This window comes from Pleurodeles waltl, chromosome 6 (genome assembly GCF_031143425.1).
Source record: "Pleurodeles waltl isolate 20211129_DDA chromosome 6, aPleWal1.hap1.20221129, whole genome shotgun sequence".
Taxonomy (NCBI): domain Eukaryota; kingdom Metazoa; phylum Chordata; class Amphibia; order Caudata; family Salamandridae; genus Pleurodeles; species Pleurodeles waltl.
The window spans coordinates 1087609335-1087630633 of record NC_090445.1 but is presented as its reverse complement, the minus strand read 5'-3'; the positions used below and the strand labels follow the sequence as shown (position 1 = coordinate 1087630633).

Genomic DNA, 21299 nt, shown 5'->3' with positions numbered 1-21299 from the left:
ACAACCATTGTTGGACTGGCATTGTTTCCCATTTACTAATCCTTGGGAGGTTCTTGAACAAGACTGTTCAATAATCGGGCTACAATATATACTGTGGCTATCACCCAAGGCCAGGTCCCTGAAACAAAAACCTTTACTCTCAGGACTATTTGACTACTGAATTCAGATAATCAGAAAACAAGACAAAACCACTTTGTATTCACCCATCACAAATAATCAAGACTTTAGACCAAGAGTTGATGACCTGGGTTTCACACAATGGAAATGATGGGGGCCGCCCTAATTAGGTGATCTACACACCCGTGGAGAGATACCAGGCAAAGAGATTTAGGTCCAGTTATTTGACGCCTCACAAACAGATGCATTTTTACAGCTAATCCATTGGTATAATTAAACTTAAAAAAAAGAATGGGCACATTATGAGAAAACACTGTTCAAAAAGTTATTGACACATTACAGTTAGAAGAGAGTTATTTCCTGACCATGCACAATTCTAGCCAATTTGACTTCACACTACTCAGCATAGTTACGCATTATAGTGGGAGGAAAATGTACGCATTGCTATATCAGAAAAAACTTGGCACACATCTGGGCAAGGGCAGCTTTGTCATCTCTCTGTACACAGTACAAAGCTAATCCCTATAAAGTACTCACTCACTAATATTTTACCCCTTTTACATTGAAAACAGTGTTTATTAGTTCACATTCTGCTGGCGGGGCTGTGGCAAGAGGGGCTCATATTTTAATATGGATTGTCCTGCACATAAAGGCTATCTTGAAAGAAGTGCTGTTGCACATCGGAGCAATCATAACGCTTAGTTACTGCTTATTGCATTAATTCTGCTCTTAATACACACAGGAGAGAGTAGTGAATATCTGTTTATAACACCAAAGAGAAAGCTGTTGACTCATGTTCTCTTGGGGGCTAAGATTACTGTTTCAAATGCCTGGAAGGCTCATATCCCCATGTTTGCAAATGTCTATTACTAGTCTCCCGTATACCCTCTATGATACATAACATGACGTTATCTATTGGTATGTACCCTATACTAATATTAAAATGCTTTAAAAAGGGAATATTAAATACGTCTACTGGACTTATTTGGGAAACGTTGAGTTTCCTCAGATATTCTACAAATATTTAGAATAGTAAATTTGCCATCCTGGCCTCTGCAAAATTTGTTGCTGCCCTAGTGCCCAACTGAAGGCAAGAAACTCAGATGTGCTGGAGGAAAAAACTAAGTCAGGCCTATTGGATAATGTTGGAGTACACTAGGCAGATAGTCCTGACGACCTTTATTGGCTTACTGGGCTTAAATTAATAATCTCAAGTGCTTTCTTTGAAGTAGTGTGGGCGAGCACTTCAGGCTTATCAGAGGGTAGTGGTAAGCATTTGTTAAACGCACAGAGCCAATAAATGAGACACAACCTCAAAAAGAAACTTGAGACCAATTTAGAAAAATAACACATTTTTATACAATTGTAGACACCAAGATCATCGGAATCAGGTAAGTACACTGCATAGGGTCACTTGCAAACCACTTACAGGGCTGTTCTCCGGGACTTAAAGTAAGTAGGGGCCAAGTTTCAAGGAAGCGCCAACGGTTTAGGTTTATCTGCCCTGGTTTGTCCAGGTGCTGATGGGTTTCCAGCAGCGGTAGCCTTGAATGCTACACATTAAAGTCAACAGGAAAGGTACCTGTAGGAAAAAGATAGCAGATGGGGGATCAGTCTGGCAGAATCCAAAGTTGGGCTCATCTCTTGAGGGTCTCAGGACCACAGGGACATTGTCGGTTTCAATGGACTCAGGCTGGTGGGGGGGCTCGGGTGCATAAGTGTTTTTTCCTGTTCGGCGAGATTGAGGCTTTCATGATTCTCGAAGAAGCTGCAGAAGAGGGGGAAAAAGCACAGCAAGACGACTTGTGTCATGGAGCTGGCCTCTCTCAAAGTCCCTTGATGTGCAGGTAAGTTTTGGCATCTGTGGTCTGACTGAACACAAACAGTTCTTGGTGCTTGTAACTGGCAGTGTTACCCCTGATATTGGTGCAGGGAGGCTCTGGCTCTGGCTCTGGCAGGCTCAGTGTCTCGAAGACTGGAAGGGTCGACGGGGTTGCACTCCTGGACACTCTGGATCCTCTTCCGGGTGAGTTGCTCCCTTGGTGGACCTGATGATCAGCAAAAAAAGGAACCAGGAAATCGCGGTTGGGGCCTGCTGGTGCTGGTGCAGGGATTGGCTCCTCCACTCCAAGGGAGATGTTGGCTGGTTGGTGAATGCTGGCAGGCCTCCGAGGCATGCACAGCTGCAGACTGAGTCAGGTATTTGCAATTATCAGGACAGGAGCAGGTAGGCAGAGTTTGGCACCAAAGTCCACAGCTAATCCACAGTTCTTGCTCGGGTCAGCTCTTATTTGTCCTTCTTCTTCTGGTAGTCAGACAAATCTAAGTTCCTGGTGTCAGAGGACCACACAAGTACTGCGTTTAGGAGCGTTAGAGGGAGTGTAGGGTAATAGCCAATGGACAGCTTACCCCTAGGGTCATTACACTTCCTATATGACAATTTCCTGTAGGCGGTGGGCATAACCCTGTCAGAGAGTTCCTAATTCCACCAAAAATAAGGTGCTGGAGCCCTTCCTCCGTGGAGCACCTCAGGCAGCCCATCTTAGTTGTGTCTCTAGCCTGGAGGTGGAATATGCCTACTGCATAGCTAATTTCCTGTCTGTCCAGGTGCCAAAAGAGCCTTAGGGCAATGGGTGGCAATCCCCAGGTCTGGGGGAAGCCAAGGTCGCATATCAAAGTGTGACAGAGGCTTTGAAGCCTCCAGCCCAGATATACTTATTTACTAGCCATCCTGCTGGAGGAGGTGATACCATCTCCAGGGCAGGCATTGTTTCTGGCCTCTGAGAGCACTGGCTCTCACCTCCAGGGGGTTATAAACATGTCTCTGATGGCAGGCTCGTCAATACCAGTCAGCAGCACACTAGAAGACAAGTAGAATTCAGGGGGCACCTGTAACGTGCCCACTGGGTGCCTCCCATAATAAATCCAATATTTGCATCAGTATGGATTAATTAGTATGAGATGTTTGATACCAAACACCTTAGGTTTCAGTGAAGCCATTATGTAGCTGGGTAACTCATAATAACAAGGTGCCCACTACATGCCTTAAGATGACTTCCTTGTTCACTTGTAATATCTGGTAATGGATCTAGGCATCCCTTGGGTATTTCTGCTCATGCAGATATGTCCTCCCATAAAATACAAAGCACCCTGCCTTAGGGCTTTTGAGGCCTGCTGTAGGGGTGACTTTACATATACTACATACAATGCAGTAGTACGGGCATTGCACTCAGAGTGTGTGCAGTGTTCCGCTTTCACACATGGTTTGCTCCACGTCACGCAGTCTGCAGTGGCCATCTGAATGAAATTTGTAGGTGGGACCTTAGGGTGGCATAAATCATGCTGCAGCCCTTAGGGACCCTCTTGATTACTCATGCCCTAGGTACCAGTGGTACCATTTAATAGGGACTTACAGGGGTGCTAAAGTGTGTGCCAATTGTACACAATCAGACCACTTTACCTTGTTTTTAGGGAAAGCACTGGCACGGGGGACTTGGATAGTAGGGACCCAGTGGATCTTGGGTAAAAAATAAAAAAAAGTAGTACTAGTGGTAAAAAGTGGGGTGACCATGTCAAAAAGGACACTTTCCTACAGACCATACTTCGTCTTTCCTTTAAAACCTATCTTTGGGGACAGCAGGCAGATAAGCTCCAATTGCCTAACAGCCTTGGTTATCCTGCATAGATTAAAATGCAGAATGGCATCTGTGTTAGTTAGGTGGGTTAATATCCTTCTTAACTCTGGTCTAGCTTTAACATCGCATGGCGACAGCCTATAACTTTGTTAATTCATCCAGCAAATTGGATCAGTACTGACGCTTGAATGTTCCTTGATTGATAGACTACTACTCGTAGACAGTTGGGCACTTGCCTGACCTACAGTAGCACTGGGATTTTCAAAGATTTTCCCTAGCTATTGCTCTTTTGAATGACTGGCCATCTTAAAAATCTTTTACTGTCATTTCTATGGCATGTCATTAAAACTGCTCATATGTTTTGTGTGTCAGAAGTAGCATCTTCAATATCTACCATAAGAGTTAGATATCCATACCCGTTTTACTTCATTAATGAGTCTCTTGGTTTGCAGGGTCTGTTAAGAAGTGTGGTTTGCTGAAGATCGTCCATGAGAGGTACAAGACCAACAAGAAGGTGGTAGATGCTGTGGTGTCTCATTTCCTGCAGTCTTTTGAAACTGCCATAGAGCACAACAAGGAAGTTGAGTCACTGCTTGGAAGGGCACAGGTGCGTTTTGGTGTGTATATTGCAGTCTTTCTATTAAAGGTGATTCCTGAAGCCTCTGGGTAATAATTGGATATTCAAATTTTGCTTATTCGCCTGCCTTATGCTATTATACCCTTTCATGCAATCCCCGCTTTCACAGATTTTAAAGGAATTTTAAAAAATTTCCATTTTGCATCTCCATTGTTGAAATTTGCACATGTTCATAGCCGAGGAGCCGATGGTTGGTCCAAGCTTAAAGCAAACCATGCATTAATATGCAAAATTGCAGTTTGTCTTTAGACAGAAATGCTATCATACAGCAGCGTTGTCCTGAAACAGTGTTTGTATCACTTAGCAGTCTTGGTAACCAGCTTCTTGTCGTCTTCTGTGTACGTGGTCTTGGCCCTTATGAGGCAACACTACTCTGTATGAATGCCAGAAAACCTGTTAGGGACTGGATCCAAGGAGAGGGTTTTTGTAGGGGTTATTTATTCTCATGTATTTGTGTTGTAATCTAGAAAATAAAATATTATTTACTTCTGTTTTTTGTTTTTACCTTTGAATACTGTAGGAAAATCTGAACCCACTAGTCGTGTTAAATCTCTTCCGAAGAATTCCAGCTGAAGATATCCCACTACTACTTATGAACCCAGAAGCCGGGAAGCCCTCAGACCTGATTCTCACACGGATTTTGGTGCCACCACTGTGCATCCGGCCCTCTGTTGTGAGTGAGCTGAAGTCAGGTACCAACGAAGATGACTTGACGATGAAGCTAACTGAGATCATCTTCCTCAATGATGTCATCAAGAAGGTCAGTGTTGCTCTCACCAGACCGCGATTTGTGTGTCCTTTGCTTTCATGGATCATTGATATCAGTTTGGTGAGAATTTGTATACAGTCTATGGCCTTGATCAATCATAGTCTATAAATTCTTTCCAGACAGGAATCCATATTCTATTGAAGTACAGTCACTTGTTACAAATTCTCTGTAGCTGACTGTTAGGAAGAGCCTCTTTTTGCATGATCACTCAAGTTTTTGAACTGATGCTGCTGGTGTTCTTAATTGGAAAGTACACAGAGTCAACCAAACAGACCTCATTTCCAGTGCTCTGACCTTTAAAATGTATATGTCTGATTGGATCCCCCACAATTGTCATACCTTACTGATAAGTCCCTAGTACAGGGTGCCAGGGGTACCCATGGCCTACAAGTTAGTGTCCTTTGTGGACTGCATCACTTACTGTGCCACCAGGAGTGTGAGAAAGTAAAGCATGGCTTGCAGCTCACCATTGCTGGCTGGCAGAACAGTTCATTTTGCCATTTCAATTAATGGCAAAACTTAAACCTTCCTTTTTAGTTTAAGCGCGCAGGTGCTCTGACGTGTTGTAATCTATCTGTGGGCTTTTAACTACACCTACCGCACACCCATCACTATCACTCATTTATGGACGTGCCTTTCAAAAATCCTTTTGTTATCATTGGTAAATGCTTTAAGTTTGTCCCTCCTTGGGGCAGTTTTGTTACCGCCTTCGCCATCAACCCTGTTACATGGATAATTGCACTTTTGCCAATACATTTGACTGCGAGCAGACTTTTTTCCTTTTGTACCTCTCCTTCGCACTCATGCTCATGGCAGCTGTGGCGCTTTGAATCGGCTCACTTATGTCAACTGTTTTACTTTTCATTTTCAATTTATGTGGCAAGAAAAGTCCAGTTGGGAATTTACAATGCTATAACTCGAACTCAAACAAATGCGAGACCCTTTGCATTGCAAATGCTTGTTAATATTTATAAGCCACCCTAAAGGCAAGCCTACTGAGCCCTGAAGGCAGGATGCATTATTTTGAAAAGTTGGACATTTGTTTTCTAACTTCTCATGTCTTGACAGTAAAAACCCCTCATTGATGTTTTTGCTGCAAAAAGGCTAGTGCCGCCATTGGCGAGTACAGAGTTGCACTCTGACAACCTAGTGGTGCGACGTTCTGAATAAGACTAATAAATATGGTACTTCAAAGTATCAAAATAAATATTGCATTAAACCTACCGCGTTGCTTAAATCGAATTTAATTTAACTTTTGTACAAATAGAAACCATACAAAGTTGCCACTTTATATCCCAAAGTTTCCAGTGACCATTTATGGTTGCACACAACCTGCTGTCCTCAAGACAGCCTTCTATCCTCCTGCGGAGAGGTATTAATGACTTTCAGAAAGGAACACAAAGTGCCTGCCTAGGAAGGAGGTGTAACCTCCTCATGGCAGACTGACCTTGAGAAGAGGTTGTGAGCCCAAAAGGCAGGCTTCAGAGGGGAAGCCACCTTTGAGCGGAAATCATAGTCACACACTACGATTTGCGTAGAGGGCTGCTCTTTTGTTTTAGCAGACAAGCTGGTATCTCGGACTGAGAGAGAGGAGCTGTTGCCAAACCAGTTTTTCTTTGTAGTCCCCGGGTAGCCACACCTCTAGGTTGGGCTAGGAAGCTCCACACACCAAGAGAAAGGTTCTACCATGCTGGGAGAGGGTAGAATGGTGGATTCTTGGTTGTCAAATGCCACACTTAGCAGGAATTCATCACTAGGCAGAAGGAGACCAAGTAGCCCATTAGCTAGTAGTCACCACATTCCCAAGGGCAAGAAACTAGTATAGAAGTGGCACCCCTGTATCCAGACCTCTGATAATGCCTTGACTAGAGAGGGGCCTGTAGAAGGGCTGCCCTGCTGTTCCCTGGACCAAGCAGAGAGAGGCTGCCTTAAAGGATGGACTGCACCTGCTGCACCTTGGGATAGCAAAGAAAGGACTGTGGCTGACATGTCCTGCTTGAGGAAAAGTCATCCCCGAGCCAAAACCAGAAAAGGGGACTCCAAGAGTCAGTTGGTTTACTCCCTCTTACAGCGACGGGGCCATAAAAGATGAGAAACCTTCTCCTCTGAGAGCCCTACACTAATAAGTCTGATTGTCTCCAGATACCACGTTAAAGCCTGGGAGACCGAAACCCGACCTTCAAAAATTCCACCTGAGTCTGCTGGAAAGTTGTTTCAGGGCTGTTAGGTTGCCACAGCTACCCAGGACTGAGCTAGGATTTTACAAACAAACCAGTTGATCATGTCTCTGCTTCTCAAAAACACCACACGTGGATATCTTTGTTTGCAGAGTAGTAAGGTATTGAGGTAGCATGGAGTCTAAACTACCCAGAAACTCTGCAGATAAGACTTTGTTCAGATGGGCACGTTCTCACCTGCTGTAGTCAAAGGCTTTATTTCCCAGTGGTTCCATTGTGGCAGCCTGAACAGCCATAAAGAATGCATTATGAAACTTAGTAGTAAGTTCGCTGTGTATTCTGTTGAAAGTCACCTGTTGGAAACCAAAAGCCTATTTAAGGGGACTAAAGTTTTGGGTTATGTGGCCCCACCAGTACGACGATGAGTGATCAGATTGGCATTTTATTGCACGCTTCTTGAGACTGTACACTCATGTGTCTTAGAACTTGTTGCATCAACGTACATAGAGGCCTGATTGTTGATAGTCTCTGATTCCTTTAAGTGAAATTAAGAGTGGAGAGCACACTGCACAGAATAAAGTATTGAATATTGTTAAAGCTGATAAGTAGGAAGTGGTGTTTCTTTGATGTACCATAAATAGTTTTTCAAGCACCTCGCCTCATTGCTTGTCCCTCTTTGTTCCCAGCATCGGATAACAGGAGCTAAAACGCAGATGATAATAGAGGACTGGGATTTCCTGCAGCTACAGTGTGCCTTGTACATCAACAGTGAACTGTCAGGCATCCCTCTGAACATGGCTCCCAAAAAGTGGACTCGAGGTTTTGTGCAAAGGTTAAAGGGAAAGCAGGGTATGTTACTGAACATCTGTTTTCTGAGCTCCTCAATCCTTTGCCAACAGTTTGAAAAAATGTAAATATTTCTTTCTGACCAAAGGAAAAGCTTGACACAGCTTTCTTGCCTCTGTATGTTTGCCTACTGATTGCTGCCAAAGACTTCGTTTTTTGGCATTTTGAATTCAGTAAATAATTGGGGGGGGGAGAGATTTGTAATTAGACGCAGTAAAAATGCCTTGCTAACCATTAAAAAAAACCCATTGAAATGCACTGTGAAAAAAGGGTAAAGTCATGTTACAGTTGGGTGAATATGTCACTTTAAACATACAAATTTAAATCCAAAACAAACTAAAATTCACCTCTTGTAGTTAACTGAGCTAACTATAACTTGCACCCAGGCATGCACTGCTTATGCATTTACATATTAAATAACTCATGACTTGCAATGGTGTCATCGATGACATCCCTGATGACATCAGCCAGTGAATGTGACAGTTTGCAAAATGCTTTAGACACAGAATGGTATTGATTACACACATCTAGAGGAATTTTCTCTGTTTTCCCCTGATAATGAGTGACGTTTGTGCAAAATTCTTCTTGGGCTGTTAAGTAGGATTGGTGTCTTAGAGAGTGCGTTCTCCGTGAAGTGTTGTGCACAGGGGAAAGGCTGTTCTGAGTAGGAGCGTGACTACATAATAGGGCTTGGATTTCTAGCAGCACTGTCCTCTCACTGACAGCGGAGGACGGGAAGAAGGCAGTGCATAGCAGGAGCTTTCCTATCTATTAAGACTTGGATGTCTGGAGGCAATGGACTCTTTGTGAATAGCTGTGTACCAGACAAAAGCTGTGTGTAGTGTGTCTTGCCAACCTAATCGGTTTGACAAAACATTCCACAGAAAAGGTTCCTCCACATCAATCCTTTCCTGGAAAGTTTTCGGGATGAGCATAAAGTGTGCCTCAAAATGCATTTTCCCAGTAGGGAGTTAGACACAGCTTCAGCAAAAACAACTGAACAGAATTGCACCAAATTAGAAAGACAGCTAAATATTTATCCAGAAAGCATGCTTTTTGTGGCCTGGTGGAAATCTGTTCCGTTGTTGTGAAGGAATTGAGGTTCAGAAGATCAAAAGATATAACTTGATTGGCTACGTCACATCAACGAAGATGCTTATGAGCTATTTTTGGACCTGGGGACTGAGTCCCTGTGTCCTGGAAAACAAAAATAGCATATGGGGTGCAGAGTAGGGATACCCTGATCTTCCAGGCCTCGTGCCCCCCCCCCCCTGTCCCCCCAACACTCCTGAGACAAAAAATACAGAACCATGGTAAAAAACAAAAATACATTACAATGCCCAAAAATTAAGCTTCCCCAGGTGGCAGCACCTTCATTGTTCCTGGGTGGGACCAGGGCACCCAGAGTATAAATAAAACAAATGATGACCTTGCTGCTTCAGCATTGAATCAGCTACGTCACCCATTCAGTATTAACTGCTCCTGCCAAGAGTACCCCATATTGCCTTGCATGAGCTTTGTCTTTAAATATTGTTGTTGTCGTCGTCATGGTGCCCCAGAGAGGAAGACTGCAAGGAGGACAGCAGCCCCCAGGAAAGTTTAAAATTATTAGAGTCACTGAATGCATGAAACCAGGAGAACTTACCATCATTTGTAGAGCACTCTGAGCTGGGGATTGATGCTCTTCAGCTGGAGTATGGTTGATTCAAAACCACATGTTATGGCCTGAAGGGTGTTACAGAAAGACTAAAAAAACATTTATAGTTATTTGTAATACCAATGCTTTATTGTAAACAATTTTCTGACAATTTTTATGCATTGCAAAATGTATTACATGCATTGATAAAATCACTGATGACATCTGAAATGGAATATTTATTTACATTACTGTTCATGGCAAGTTATAGTTACTTCAGTTAACTAGGACTGGCAAATTTCAGTGTTTAAAATGTTACAATTAAACTGACATTTTTACCTAACTAGAACGTCCCTTGAACCTTGGGTTTTTTTTTCATTTAATTTTTTGAATTTCTAAGGCTTTTTTAAATGTGTAAATGTGAAGTAAGATATTATTACAACTCATAACTATAAAGTCACTTTAATGGGGTTTTTTTTCAGTGAGTTTCTGTTTTGTTTTCATGTAAAGTTACATGTCCATCACTGTGAGCAGCATGAGGTCAAATGCAGGCTCTACTCTAACCCCTGCGGGTACCCTGTTTTAAACAAACTGAAAATCACCAGTTCTAGTTATGTCATATAATGATAACACATGACCTAAAGTAATTATGACTTGCATCCCTGCCATGTACAGTGTTATCAATGATGATGACACTTCAGATGTTGCAGTAATGTTAGCAGTGATGTGATTGAACATGTCATGAGCGATGTAAGATTGGAGGGATTTAGCAGCACATGACGAAGCTGCCACTTATAGTTACTTTACGGCACCAGCTATCAATTAAAAAAAATATTTTTTCATCAATATTTTGAGTGCACCCACTCCCGATTGGAGAAAATTGAGGAGTGTGGGGGAAATCCCGGGGCCCCTGGTGGGAACCAACTTTAAAAACAAATAAATCGGTGGGTGCTCATTTACGGCACCACCATTGTTTGGGGCTGCAGGTGCAGCCACAAGGCCATAGCCAGCTCACTCCTCCCTCCCCCCCCTTCAGCCTGACCCCCAACCCATAGTGGTGCTGGTGGGAGTGGCTCCATCACTTTGCATTTCCTGCCCTGGACAGTGCGGGAAAGTTATGCTCACACACTCCTGCAGGAAAAAGCAGTGTCCTGAGGGATGGGGTCCCCATCACATTGCCTAGATCAGGGCCTTGGGGATGGGGCCCCTGGGGTCTCATAGAGGTACAGTGTGGAGTCTGCGCACACCCTTCCACAAATAATGAAGAAATGGCCCGATGGGGTCCACAGCTTCATAGAAAACTCGGGGGTGCACCCACCCCCTCCCTTATTTTAAAGAAACTGCCCAAGAGGATGGAGTCCCCTGGGCCTTATAGAGTCTCAGGGATCAGAGCAGCCCACCTCCTCCCTTAATTTTAAAGATGCAGCCATGGAATTTGGGGTATCCAGGGCCTCATAGAGGCACAGGCAGGGGGTGCTATGTGCCAAACCCCCCCCCCCCCCAAAATATATATTTGCATTGGCCCCTGGCCAACTATGTTTTTTATTTGTTTATTAAAATGGGGGGGGGGGTCGCTTTTTTGTTGTTAATTAATATGAATGAAAGCCACAGAGGTCCATGGCACTGGTTTGGGAAAATATGAAGCTTTAAGTGAGTTCCTGCCCACCTAGATATTTTTTTTAATTTTATTTTACTTTTATCCAGGACAAGGGACTGAGCCCCCAAATCCAATGTTGCTGTTGCCACATCTTTCTTGATGTAGTAGCAGCCACTTAGAAGTTATCTAGAGATCTGTCATATCTGCAGGTCCTTGGCTGCATGGTATATACATTCATTTGAAAACTTAATTTCTCAAAAACGTCTTAACAGATTCACACCAAATAAAAAGAAAAACACGCCTTCTCTATCAAGATTTAGCTTGTTGCTAAATTTAGTGTAATTCCATTTAGCTGTTTTGGCTGTAGCTGTGTCTAATTTTCCCATGAAAAATGAATGGAATAAAATGTTTTTGGGAACCCCTCCCTTTTTCTCAGCCCTGCTTGCACGAACCCCCCAAAGCTTTCCAGGAAGGAGCTTATGTTGATGAACCTTTTTATTTTTTTTGAATGTTTTGAGAAACAGTGCCAAAGTTGCCAGCAAATTAAACAATGCTTTTTGCATGGGTATGAGTAGAGCGACCCACTGTCAACCGCTTCTGGTTAATGTGTGTGTATATTTAAATACATGTATGTAGAAATGTGTACATAAACAAGAATATATAAACATATAAAAAAACATACAGGGAGTGCAGAATTATTAGGCAAATGAGTATTTTGACCACATCATCCTCTTTATGCATGTTGTCTTACTCCAAGCTGTATAGGCTCGAAAGCCTACTACCAATTAAGCATATTAGGTGATGTGCATCTCTGTAATGAGAAGGGGTGTGGTCTAATGACATCAACACCCTATATCAGGTGTGCATAATTATTAGGCAACTTCCTTTCCTTTGGCAAAATGGGTCAAAAGAAGGACTTGACAGGCTCAGAAAAGTCCAAAATAGTGTGATATCTTGCAGAGGGATGCAGCACTCTTAAAATTGCAAAGCTTCTGAAGCGTGATCATCGAACAATCAAGCGTTTCATTCAAAATAGTCAACAGGGTCGCAAGAAGCGTGTGGAAAAACCAAGGCGCAAAATAACTGCCCATGAACTGAGAAAAGTCAAGCGTGCAGCTGCCACGATGCCACTTGCCACCAGTTTGGCCATATTTCAGAGCTGCAACATCACTGGAGTGCCCAAAAGCACAAGGTGTGCAATACTCAGAGACATGGCCAAGGTAAGAAAGGCTGAAAGACGACCACCACTGAACAAGACACACAAGCTGAAACGTCAAGACTGGGCCAAGAAATATCTCAAGACTGATTTTCTAAGGTTTTATGGACTGATGAAATGAGAGTGAGTCTTGATGGGCCAGATGGATGGGCCCGTGGCTGGATTGGTAAAGGGCAGAGAGCTCCAGTCCGACTCAGACGCCAGCAAGGTGGAGGTGGAGTACTGGTTTGGGCTGGTATCATCAAAGATGAGCTTGTGGGGCCTTTTCGGGTTGAGGATTGAGTCAAGCTCAACTCCCAGTCCTACTGCCAGTTCCTGGAAGACACCTTCTTCAAGCAGTGGTACAGGAAGAAGTCTGCATCCTTCAAGAAAAACATGATTTTCATGCAGGACAATGCTCCATCACACGCGTCCAAGTACTCCACAGCGTGGCTGGCAAGAAAGGGTATAAAAGAAGGAAATCTAATGACATGGCCTCCTTGTTCACCTGATCTGAACCCCATTGAGAACCTGTGGTCCATCATCAAATGTGAGATTTACAAGGAGGGAAAACAGTACACCTCTCTGAACAGTGTCTGGGAGGCTGTGGTTGCTGCTGCACGCAATGTTGATGGTGAACAGATCAAAACACTGACAGAATCCATGGATGGCAGGCTTTTGAGTGTCCTTGCAAAGAAAGGTGGCTATATTGGTCACTGATTTGTTTTTGTTTTGTTTTTGAATGTCAGAAATGTATATTTGTGAATGTTGAGATGTTATATTGGTTTCACTGGTAATGATAAATAATTGAAATGGGTATATATTTTTTTTTGTTAAGTTGCCTAATAATTATGCACAGTGATAGTCACCTGCACACACAGATATCCCCCTAACATAGCTAAAACTAAAAACAAACTAAAAACTACTTCCAAAAATATTCAGTTTTGATATTAATGAGTTTTTTGGGTTCATTGAGAACATGGTTGTTGTTCAATAATAAAATTAATCCTCAAAAATACAACTTGCCTAATAATTCTGCACTCCCTGTACTATACCAGTAAAAACAAAATATGTCCCCTGCTTATCTGAAGGAAGCATACTAATAAACACAGATTCACACATTTATTACTACACTGGAAAGGTCGAAATGACTTTATTGTGTTGCATGTTGCAATATTTTAACGGTCTAACCACGCTGCCCGTAATCGCGACACCTCTTTTTTGTTTAGATGCATATATTTAACCTCCTGCCTCCTAGTTCTGGTCTTTGTTTGTACTTGACATGGCAAAGCAGCATGGCATAAACCAGTGGTTCCCAACCTGTGGTCCGGGGACCACTGGGGTCTGCAAAGCCTCCTCAGGGGGTCCGCGACTGCTTAGATAATCAATAAATCGTAACAGATTGGGTCCCCAGCTTTCAGTAATGAGTCAGTGGGGAGTCTCCAGATTCCAATAATGACAAAGTGGTGGTCCACAGAAGCCAAAGGTTTGGGAAGCACTGACATAAACCACGTATACAGATTTTCAAAGTGTAATATGCTGTTTATGACCATTGTTCAAAGTGCTGTCAACATCATCATGACTCACTCGAGGCTTTGACTCTCATTGGTAATGACTTCTACGCAACCTCAACAATGGGAGCATAATACACTCTATCCATCTGCATAAACAACATACAGTCAGTGTTACTGTATCAAAGTTACAAGTGGGACCTACTCTGTTAGATTCCTGCGATGCAGAACGTGTATCATCGGTAGGATTATAAGTAACAATTCCATATATCATAAGCCTAGTATCTTTATTCTAGGTTGAGCATCATTGTGCTTTTAAGTTTAAATCACTTTTCTCATTTAACACTCCAGGTCGTTTTAGAGGAAATCTATCTGGAAAAAGAGTGGATTTTTCTGGACGAACAGTTATTTCTCCGGACCCTAATCTGCGAATCGACGAGGTGGCTGTACCAGTCCATGTGGCCAAAATATTAACATTTCCTGAAAAAGTAAGTGGTACACGTAAAGGTGGTTTTGCTGTGACTAAACTGTTTTTACGAATAATGCACATTTGAGACCTTTTAAATCTGGGACCACAGGATTTTCATACCTACAGCGATGAAGTGAGAAATGACCTTGTGAAGTGCTCAACTGCCCAGTACTCTCCAGTGCTCCTTGGTTGACAGATTTTATGTGGGATACTTCTGCCTGTTAAACTGTATTAACAAGCACTATGAAGCTTAACGGCTGCCACACATAGGAACTTAGCCACTTCATTGCTAAGCTGACCCCTCGTGCCTGTGCCAGCACTCTTTGATATTGGCTTCTTTCAACGTGGATTGCCTTGTAAGCAACTAACAACTACATTTGCCTAAATGCATTAACTTAAAGACATGCCCCATGATATATGGAGGTACTTGTTGCTTTCATAATCTATCTAATGATTGTGCCACGAATGCACCTTTGTAATACAAGGTGAGCGAGGTAGCCTAAAATGATGGGTGCATTATAAGTGTTCTGGCTGGTCTCCTCCTGCTGCAGGTTAATAAAGCGAATATCCACTTCATGAGGTCCCTGGTACAGAATGGCCCTGATGTGCATCCTGGAGCCAACTTCATCCAGCAGAGGCACATGCAGATGAAAAGGTGAGTCTCGGCAGTGCTGTCATACTCCCTTCACTGCCCAGCCTTTCTGTGATAAATGTGAACTATCTGAACCTTCTAAGGAATAAGATTTAATCCACATGTTCTGCGTCACATTTGCGATCTTTTATAGGTTCTTAAAGTATGGAAACCGTGAGAAGATGGCACAAGAACTTAAATATGGCGACATTGTAGAGCGACACCTTATTGATGGGGACATAGTGCTGTTCAACCGTCAGCCATCACTGCACAAGCTTAGCATTATGGCTCACATAGTAAGAAAGTCATGGTTCTTCCATATAAAAACTGTTTTTGCATCACTTTTCGTTTTTGCAGATATACAAAGCTGATAATCGCACCAAATGGGCACTTCCTTATGTAAAATGTTTTTTTTCTTGTAAAAAGAATAGGATTGCTCTGTCATTCGTTTTTTTTAAGGGCTGCTGGAGTCCATCATATGACATGGATTCACCCAATGTATGTATGCTCAAGTAGAGAAAAGGACATTAATAGGAAGAGGCAACCACATTCATTGACTGAATGAAGGATCTTTTCAAGACTTGCCATCTTGTGCCTTGGGCTTTGTGTGATACAAACTTTGGCTCTGTTATGGGTATAGCAGGTTTTAATTGTGGTGTTTGTTATTCAAAACTGATTTTGCACAGCAAATGTGTAGCTTTAATTGAGCCTCAGCGTTGTCTGTACTGTCTCATTTTTGCATTGTCATTTTTACAGGCTCGGGTCAAGCCTCACAGGACATTCAGATTCAATGAATGTGTTTGCACTCCGTACAACGCAGACTTCGATGGGGACGAGATGAACCTCCATCTTCCACAGACTGAAGAAGCAAAGGCTGAAGCTCTTGTCCTAATGGGGGTATGTATTGAATCTATAAGGACTAGCAGTTTGGGATATCTCTACTGGTACAGAATTAAGATAGATAGGAGCAGGCAAGCGGACAGGCTGTCCTCTACTTTGTAAAGGTTTTTCAGATCTTTCATCTCTTCTTCAAGGTACTGATTACTGCCAGTGATGCTTTCGACAAAAGTAATGAGCTCCCACAGCTGGACTTAAAACTAAGTATTTCAATTAACAACTTTCACAGCATAATGGCAGTGTTTGTCATGTTATTAGGTCTGTTAAGTCACATGCCCTTCTTTAGATGAAATGTGAATGACTACTCAATTAGTACCTTTATTCTTGGGGCCTGAAGTTAGCTGTAGTATTTGTGTGTAATGGTATTGAGGAATGCTTTAAAATACCATAATGTATGTCTGTTAAGAAGCACCCATTCATTGACTCAAAATTCAGGAGAATGCTTCATAACATATAATGGCAATGCATATTAACTGCCAAATACTTTTCCTAGCATTTTATGTAGTGATTTACATAATTACAAATTGTTCTGATTCTGAATGCATTGTGTAAGGAAATACCTCTTTTACATGTTCACCCCCACATTTTGGGACTGATGCTGCTGGTTTATTGACTCTGGGAGTGGACTGAGGCCTGCTAACCAGACCTCGATGCCAGTGTTCTAACCCCTTTATATGGTATGTCGAATTGGGTATACCCAATTGGCAAGTACCAACTTACTTATAAGTCCCTTGTAGATAATACCCAGGGTACCAAGGGAATGTAAGGAAGAGTGTTCACACAAAACTGCAGTACTTATTGTGTCACCCTGAGTGTGAAAAAGTACAAAATAGCTCCCAGCTGTAGGAAGCGGTCTCTTTATATGTTATACCTAAATGAGGTATACTGTGCAAATAGTCCAGGGGTTCCCTCATAAGTGGAAAGGGGCTTGCTCTAGCAGTCCCAAGGTGCTGTCTTAGGGGGTAGTGTGGTAGAGGAGCCTTAGGCTTATCAAAGAGAAGAGTTAGACATCTGCAGGAGGCACCCAGTCAATAAATGATGCACTCGACTCAAGGAGATCCACACCAATTTACAAAAAATAACATTTATTTTTATATATGTTTAGGCACCAGAATCAATACAATCAGAAAAGTAACGTTTAACAACTGAAATTATTGGAGTTTTGAAAAGTCAACAGTGCAGTTTTCTGAAGCTGCAATGTTAACCTATGGAGGAAATACATATATGGCAAACAGGTACTCAGCAGTCACTTACAGGACCAATCTTCCTGACTTGAGGTGAGAATGGGGCAGGGTCCTAGGCCATACAAACAAATCACCTTGGGCAGTACTGGGGCGGCCATGTGCAGGGGTGCAATTCAGCGTCGAGTGCCCCGTTAAAGTCAATGGGGATCGGTCTGGCTAGAAAGATGATGTAGGTAGGGAGAGGGTGGGGGCAGTCCAGGTGCACCAAGAGGGTTCAAAACTTGCAAAGCTTGGGATGTGGGGACACCTTTGGTTCTTTTCTCCTGGGGACAGGGGGCAACGTGCAGGGGTGTTCTTAGGTGGCGAGTTTCTGTCACCGGAGGAGGTCGCGGTAGAGAGGGCCTGCAGAAAGAGGCTGAAAGCTTAGAGCTCTAGTTCCAGGCCAGCAAAATCAAAAAGTGGGTTCAGGTCTCACAAGGCTGGGGGATGTGAAGACACCTTAAGTCCTCTTCTCCTCGGTCCAGGGCAGCCGGGTGCAGAGGAATCCTGAGGCATTGGTTCTTTGTCTCCAGGTCACACGTGATGGGGAGGGGGGACGCCTACACAAAGAGGCTGCAGGTGTCGTCATGAAGGGCACAATAGAAAAGACCCAGGGTGGACTACGTCTTTTGAGGGTACGGGGACCACACTGGCACCATTGGCCCACTTTGACTCAGTCTAGGAGGCCTGTGTGCAGTGGTACTTTACGTTGTTGAGTTTTGACAGTTCACAGTCCTCGCTGATTTTCTTGGGTGCCTGCAAGATGAATGGGAGTAGTTCCACTACTCAACAGGTGTTCCCGGTTCTTGGGTGAAGGCTGGAAGTCATCCCGGGTTTTTGAGGCACAAGGAGCTACATGATGCGGTGACTGTTGCAATTGTCCAAGTCAGCAGGCAGGCTTTGAGGGTTGGCGCAGAGTCAGTTGCTGGTCTTCAGTTCTTGCTTTTGCGTCTCTGTAGAGTCCTTCTTTCACGTCCGCAGGATCTGATTTTCTGGTGCCAGTTTTCGCTCCAAGCACTGTGTCCTGGGACCAGTAGCTCAGCAGCAGCTGTCCTACTGTCAAAGGGGACTTCGTGGGACCTCGACCTCTGTGGCCAGTGTCGCCGAACATCACCTGTGGACCGAGGAATCGCCACAAAGGCATGGCTGCACAGCAACCAGATCACCTTTGTGCATCTTTTCATTGTGCTTCCCCAGCATCAGGACCACTTCATTATAGTCTGTGGTGATCATGTTGTAAAGTATAGAACTGGACTGGAAAATACTTTGGTGGCCAGGTAACTGTCCAAATCTCCCCAATTGACTACTCAGACCTTCATCCTGTCAGATTTGGTCTCCCATACCAAGCTGGAGTACCCGAATTAACTTTTACAAACTTTTGAAACATTTCAAAACTTTTTGTTGGCCAATGCTTGTTAGCAGTTGGATTTAAAAGTGATAATGTCTTTAAAAATCTGTATCCCCAGAACCTTCTGGTGGATTTTTCCCATCAAGGTCTCTAAAAAGTCATACAAATCTAATCTATTTTTATAAATTGGTGTCCTGCTTCTTTTGTGTTGTGACACTTTCTTATCTGGTTGTTTGTACCTACAAATGCTGTGCACTAAGTTCCTTTGTGCAGGTCTTGCTGCTCGAAAACCATAGCTACCCAGGGTGAGCTTAAGATTCTTCAAACTGGCCTGACTGGACCCAAGACATTTTTTGCAACTGTATTCCATGATTAGGCCCCACAGTCATATCATATAATACACCCAAACCCTCACACATTGTTTCTAAATTCTGAGAGGAAGATGTTTGTTTAATGAATTGAAGGAATCTGAGTACCTAAATACATGGTCCCTGTTGTGAATGAAGCTTTGTGCATCAATACATTGTTCTTAGAGGGGAGAAAGCTCTGGGCAGGCAAGATTCTTCATAAAATGTTTGGGACAAAGGTCTGTGCTTGAACTCCGCTTTCAAAGAGTCTGCTACGAAATTGTGCTTGAATGCATTTATTGGTGGAGTTGAGCAAGCTTTAACTCATCACGTTCTTTTTTCAGACTAAATCGAACTTGGTAACGCCTAGAAATGGGGAACCTCTAATTGCTGCTATTCAAGATTTCCTGACAGGTATGACCGCTTGAATGTGGCTGATGTACATGTGGTTTCCGCAGGGCTGCATGATTAATTCAGGCAGTGCTGCATGCATTCCATTGACAGTGCTGCACACAGGTCTCTGCTGGGGCTGCACGCTTTGTGTTGCTCTGGTGTATGCTAATTTGTAGAAATTGCACTTTATTTATTATGTATTCTTATTGTATTCGCCTGATGATAACTGATGGACTCTCTTTAGGTGCTTACCTCCTGACACTGAAAGATACTTTCTTTGATCGGTCCAAAGCCTGCCAGATTATTGCTTCTGTCCTAGTGGGTAAAGATGAGAAACTGAAAGCTCGCTTACCTCCACCTGCCATTTTAAAGGTTGGTCACTCCCCTGTCTGTTTTGTGAATATTTACTTGGCGTGCATGTGGCTCTGAAAGAGATGGAAAATTGTTCGTAAATAATGAAGTGGGAATATATTTACTCTACTGATAGGCTTTGGAGTTAAGGCAGTGATATGTGGGAAAAACAGTGTGATTGTATTGTGTTATGTGATGAGTTATTGGAACTCATATTTCCGATAGAGTAGAGTAAAGCACAGCAGACGGACACACAGTGTGTATTTCAGGCTGGGAAAGAAAAGGCTATGCTGAAAGGCACCTTTCATTAATGGCTTGTTTCAATAACCATTCCTTAGTGATGTGTGAACATGTAACATATATAGCCACTCTTAGCCATTTTGTACTTGACACCACTCCATCACTTTGTTTTTTTGAGCACTGAGCATATTGTTTAGACTGATCCACTTGGGCTTAGTATTAAGTTAATTGAATGGGTGTTGTGCAAGTCGTATAATAACACATTAATAGCGACCATTTTCAAAGACAATTTATACTTTGTGATGGCTAACTGGTTTTTGCAAGATGATCTAATAAAGTTGCTGCATCTGTCAATCCTGTATTCTTCTTTAGCTCAGTGACAAGACATAGAAAGTGGAGCAAGCATGTCACCTGATTTATAAAGCCAATGAAGTAGATATTCAACGGCAGCTCTATACAGACACTTGGCTACATTACCTCTTGGTGTTTCAGCCCTACACATCTGCACATTGACTTTGTTTCTTACCTGCAGCTTCCCACTAGTCTTGTCATGTTCCCCACAATTAAGAGGGCAGACATTGCTAGATCCTCTTCACCCCAAAAGAACATGTGTCTTACTCTTTTGGAAGAAAAGGAGAAATAGCAGGCTTCACTCATTCCTCTCTCCAATGACGTGTGCTGCATTTTACTTGAACTCTTGGGACTTAGACAATTGGTGGTAGAGGATCTCATATGTAGAAGGTATTACAGGTGGATCCCTACACAGTGTAGGAAGTTGGCTCTGTATGTGCTATTTCAAAGTAAGAAATAGCATGCACAGAGTCCAAGGGTTCCCCTTAGAAGTAAGATAGTGGCAAAAAGAGATAATTCTAATGCTCTATTTTGTGGTAGTGTGGTCAAGCAGTAGGCTTATCAGAGGGTAGTGTTAAGCATTTGTTGTACACACACAGGCAATAAATGAGGAACACACACTCAAAGACAATTCCAGGACAATAGGTTTTTGTATAGAAAAATATATTTTCTTAGTTTATTTTAAGAACCACAGGTTCAAGATTTACAAGTAATACTTCAAATGAAAGGTATTTCAATTAGGTAACTTAGGAACTTTGAATCTGCAAAATAGCATGTACAGTTTTCACAAAAATGGCAATAAGCTATTTTAAAACTAGACAGTGCAATTTTCAACAGTTCCTGGGGAGGTAAGTGTTTGTTAGTTTTGCAGGTAAGTAAACCACCTACAGGGTTCAAAGTTGGGTCCAAGGTAGCCCACCGTTGGGGGT

The 21299-nt window shown here is 42.8% G+C and overlaps 1 protein-coding gene across 2 annotated transcripts in view; it reads left to right on the top strand.

The window, feature by feature from the left end:
• Positions 1-21299, top strand: part of POLR3A (RNA polymerase III subunit A) — a 275253-nt gene that overhangs the window by 62397 nt on the left and 191557 nt on the right. For both annotated transcript variants that reach the window (XM_069240172.1, XM_069240171.1), the window contains exons 5-13: positions 4205-4359; positions 4910-5149; positions 8022-8184; positions 14472-14608; positions 15141-15244; positions 15375-15516; positions 15977-16117; positions 19380-19449; positions 19673-19800. In XM_069240172.1, coding sequence (XP_069096273.1) covers positions 4205-4359; positions 4910-5149; positions 8022-8184; positions 14472-14608; positions 15141-15244; positions 15375-15516; positions 15977-16117; positions 19380-19449; positions 19673-19800 — 1280 coding nt within the window. The remainder of the gene's footprint in view (positions 1-4204; positions 4360-4909; positions 5150-8021; positions 8185-14471; positions 14609-15140; positions 15245-15374; positions 15517-15976; positions 16118-19379; positions 19450-19672; positions 19801-21299) is intronic.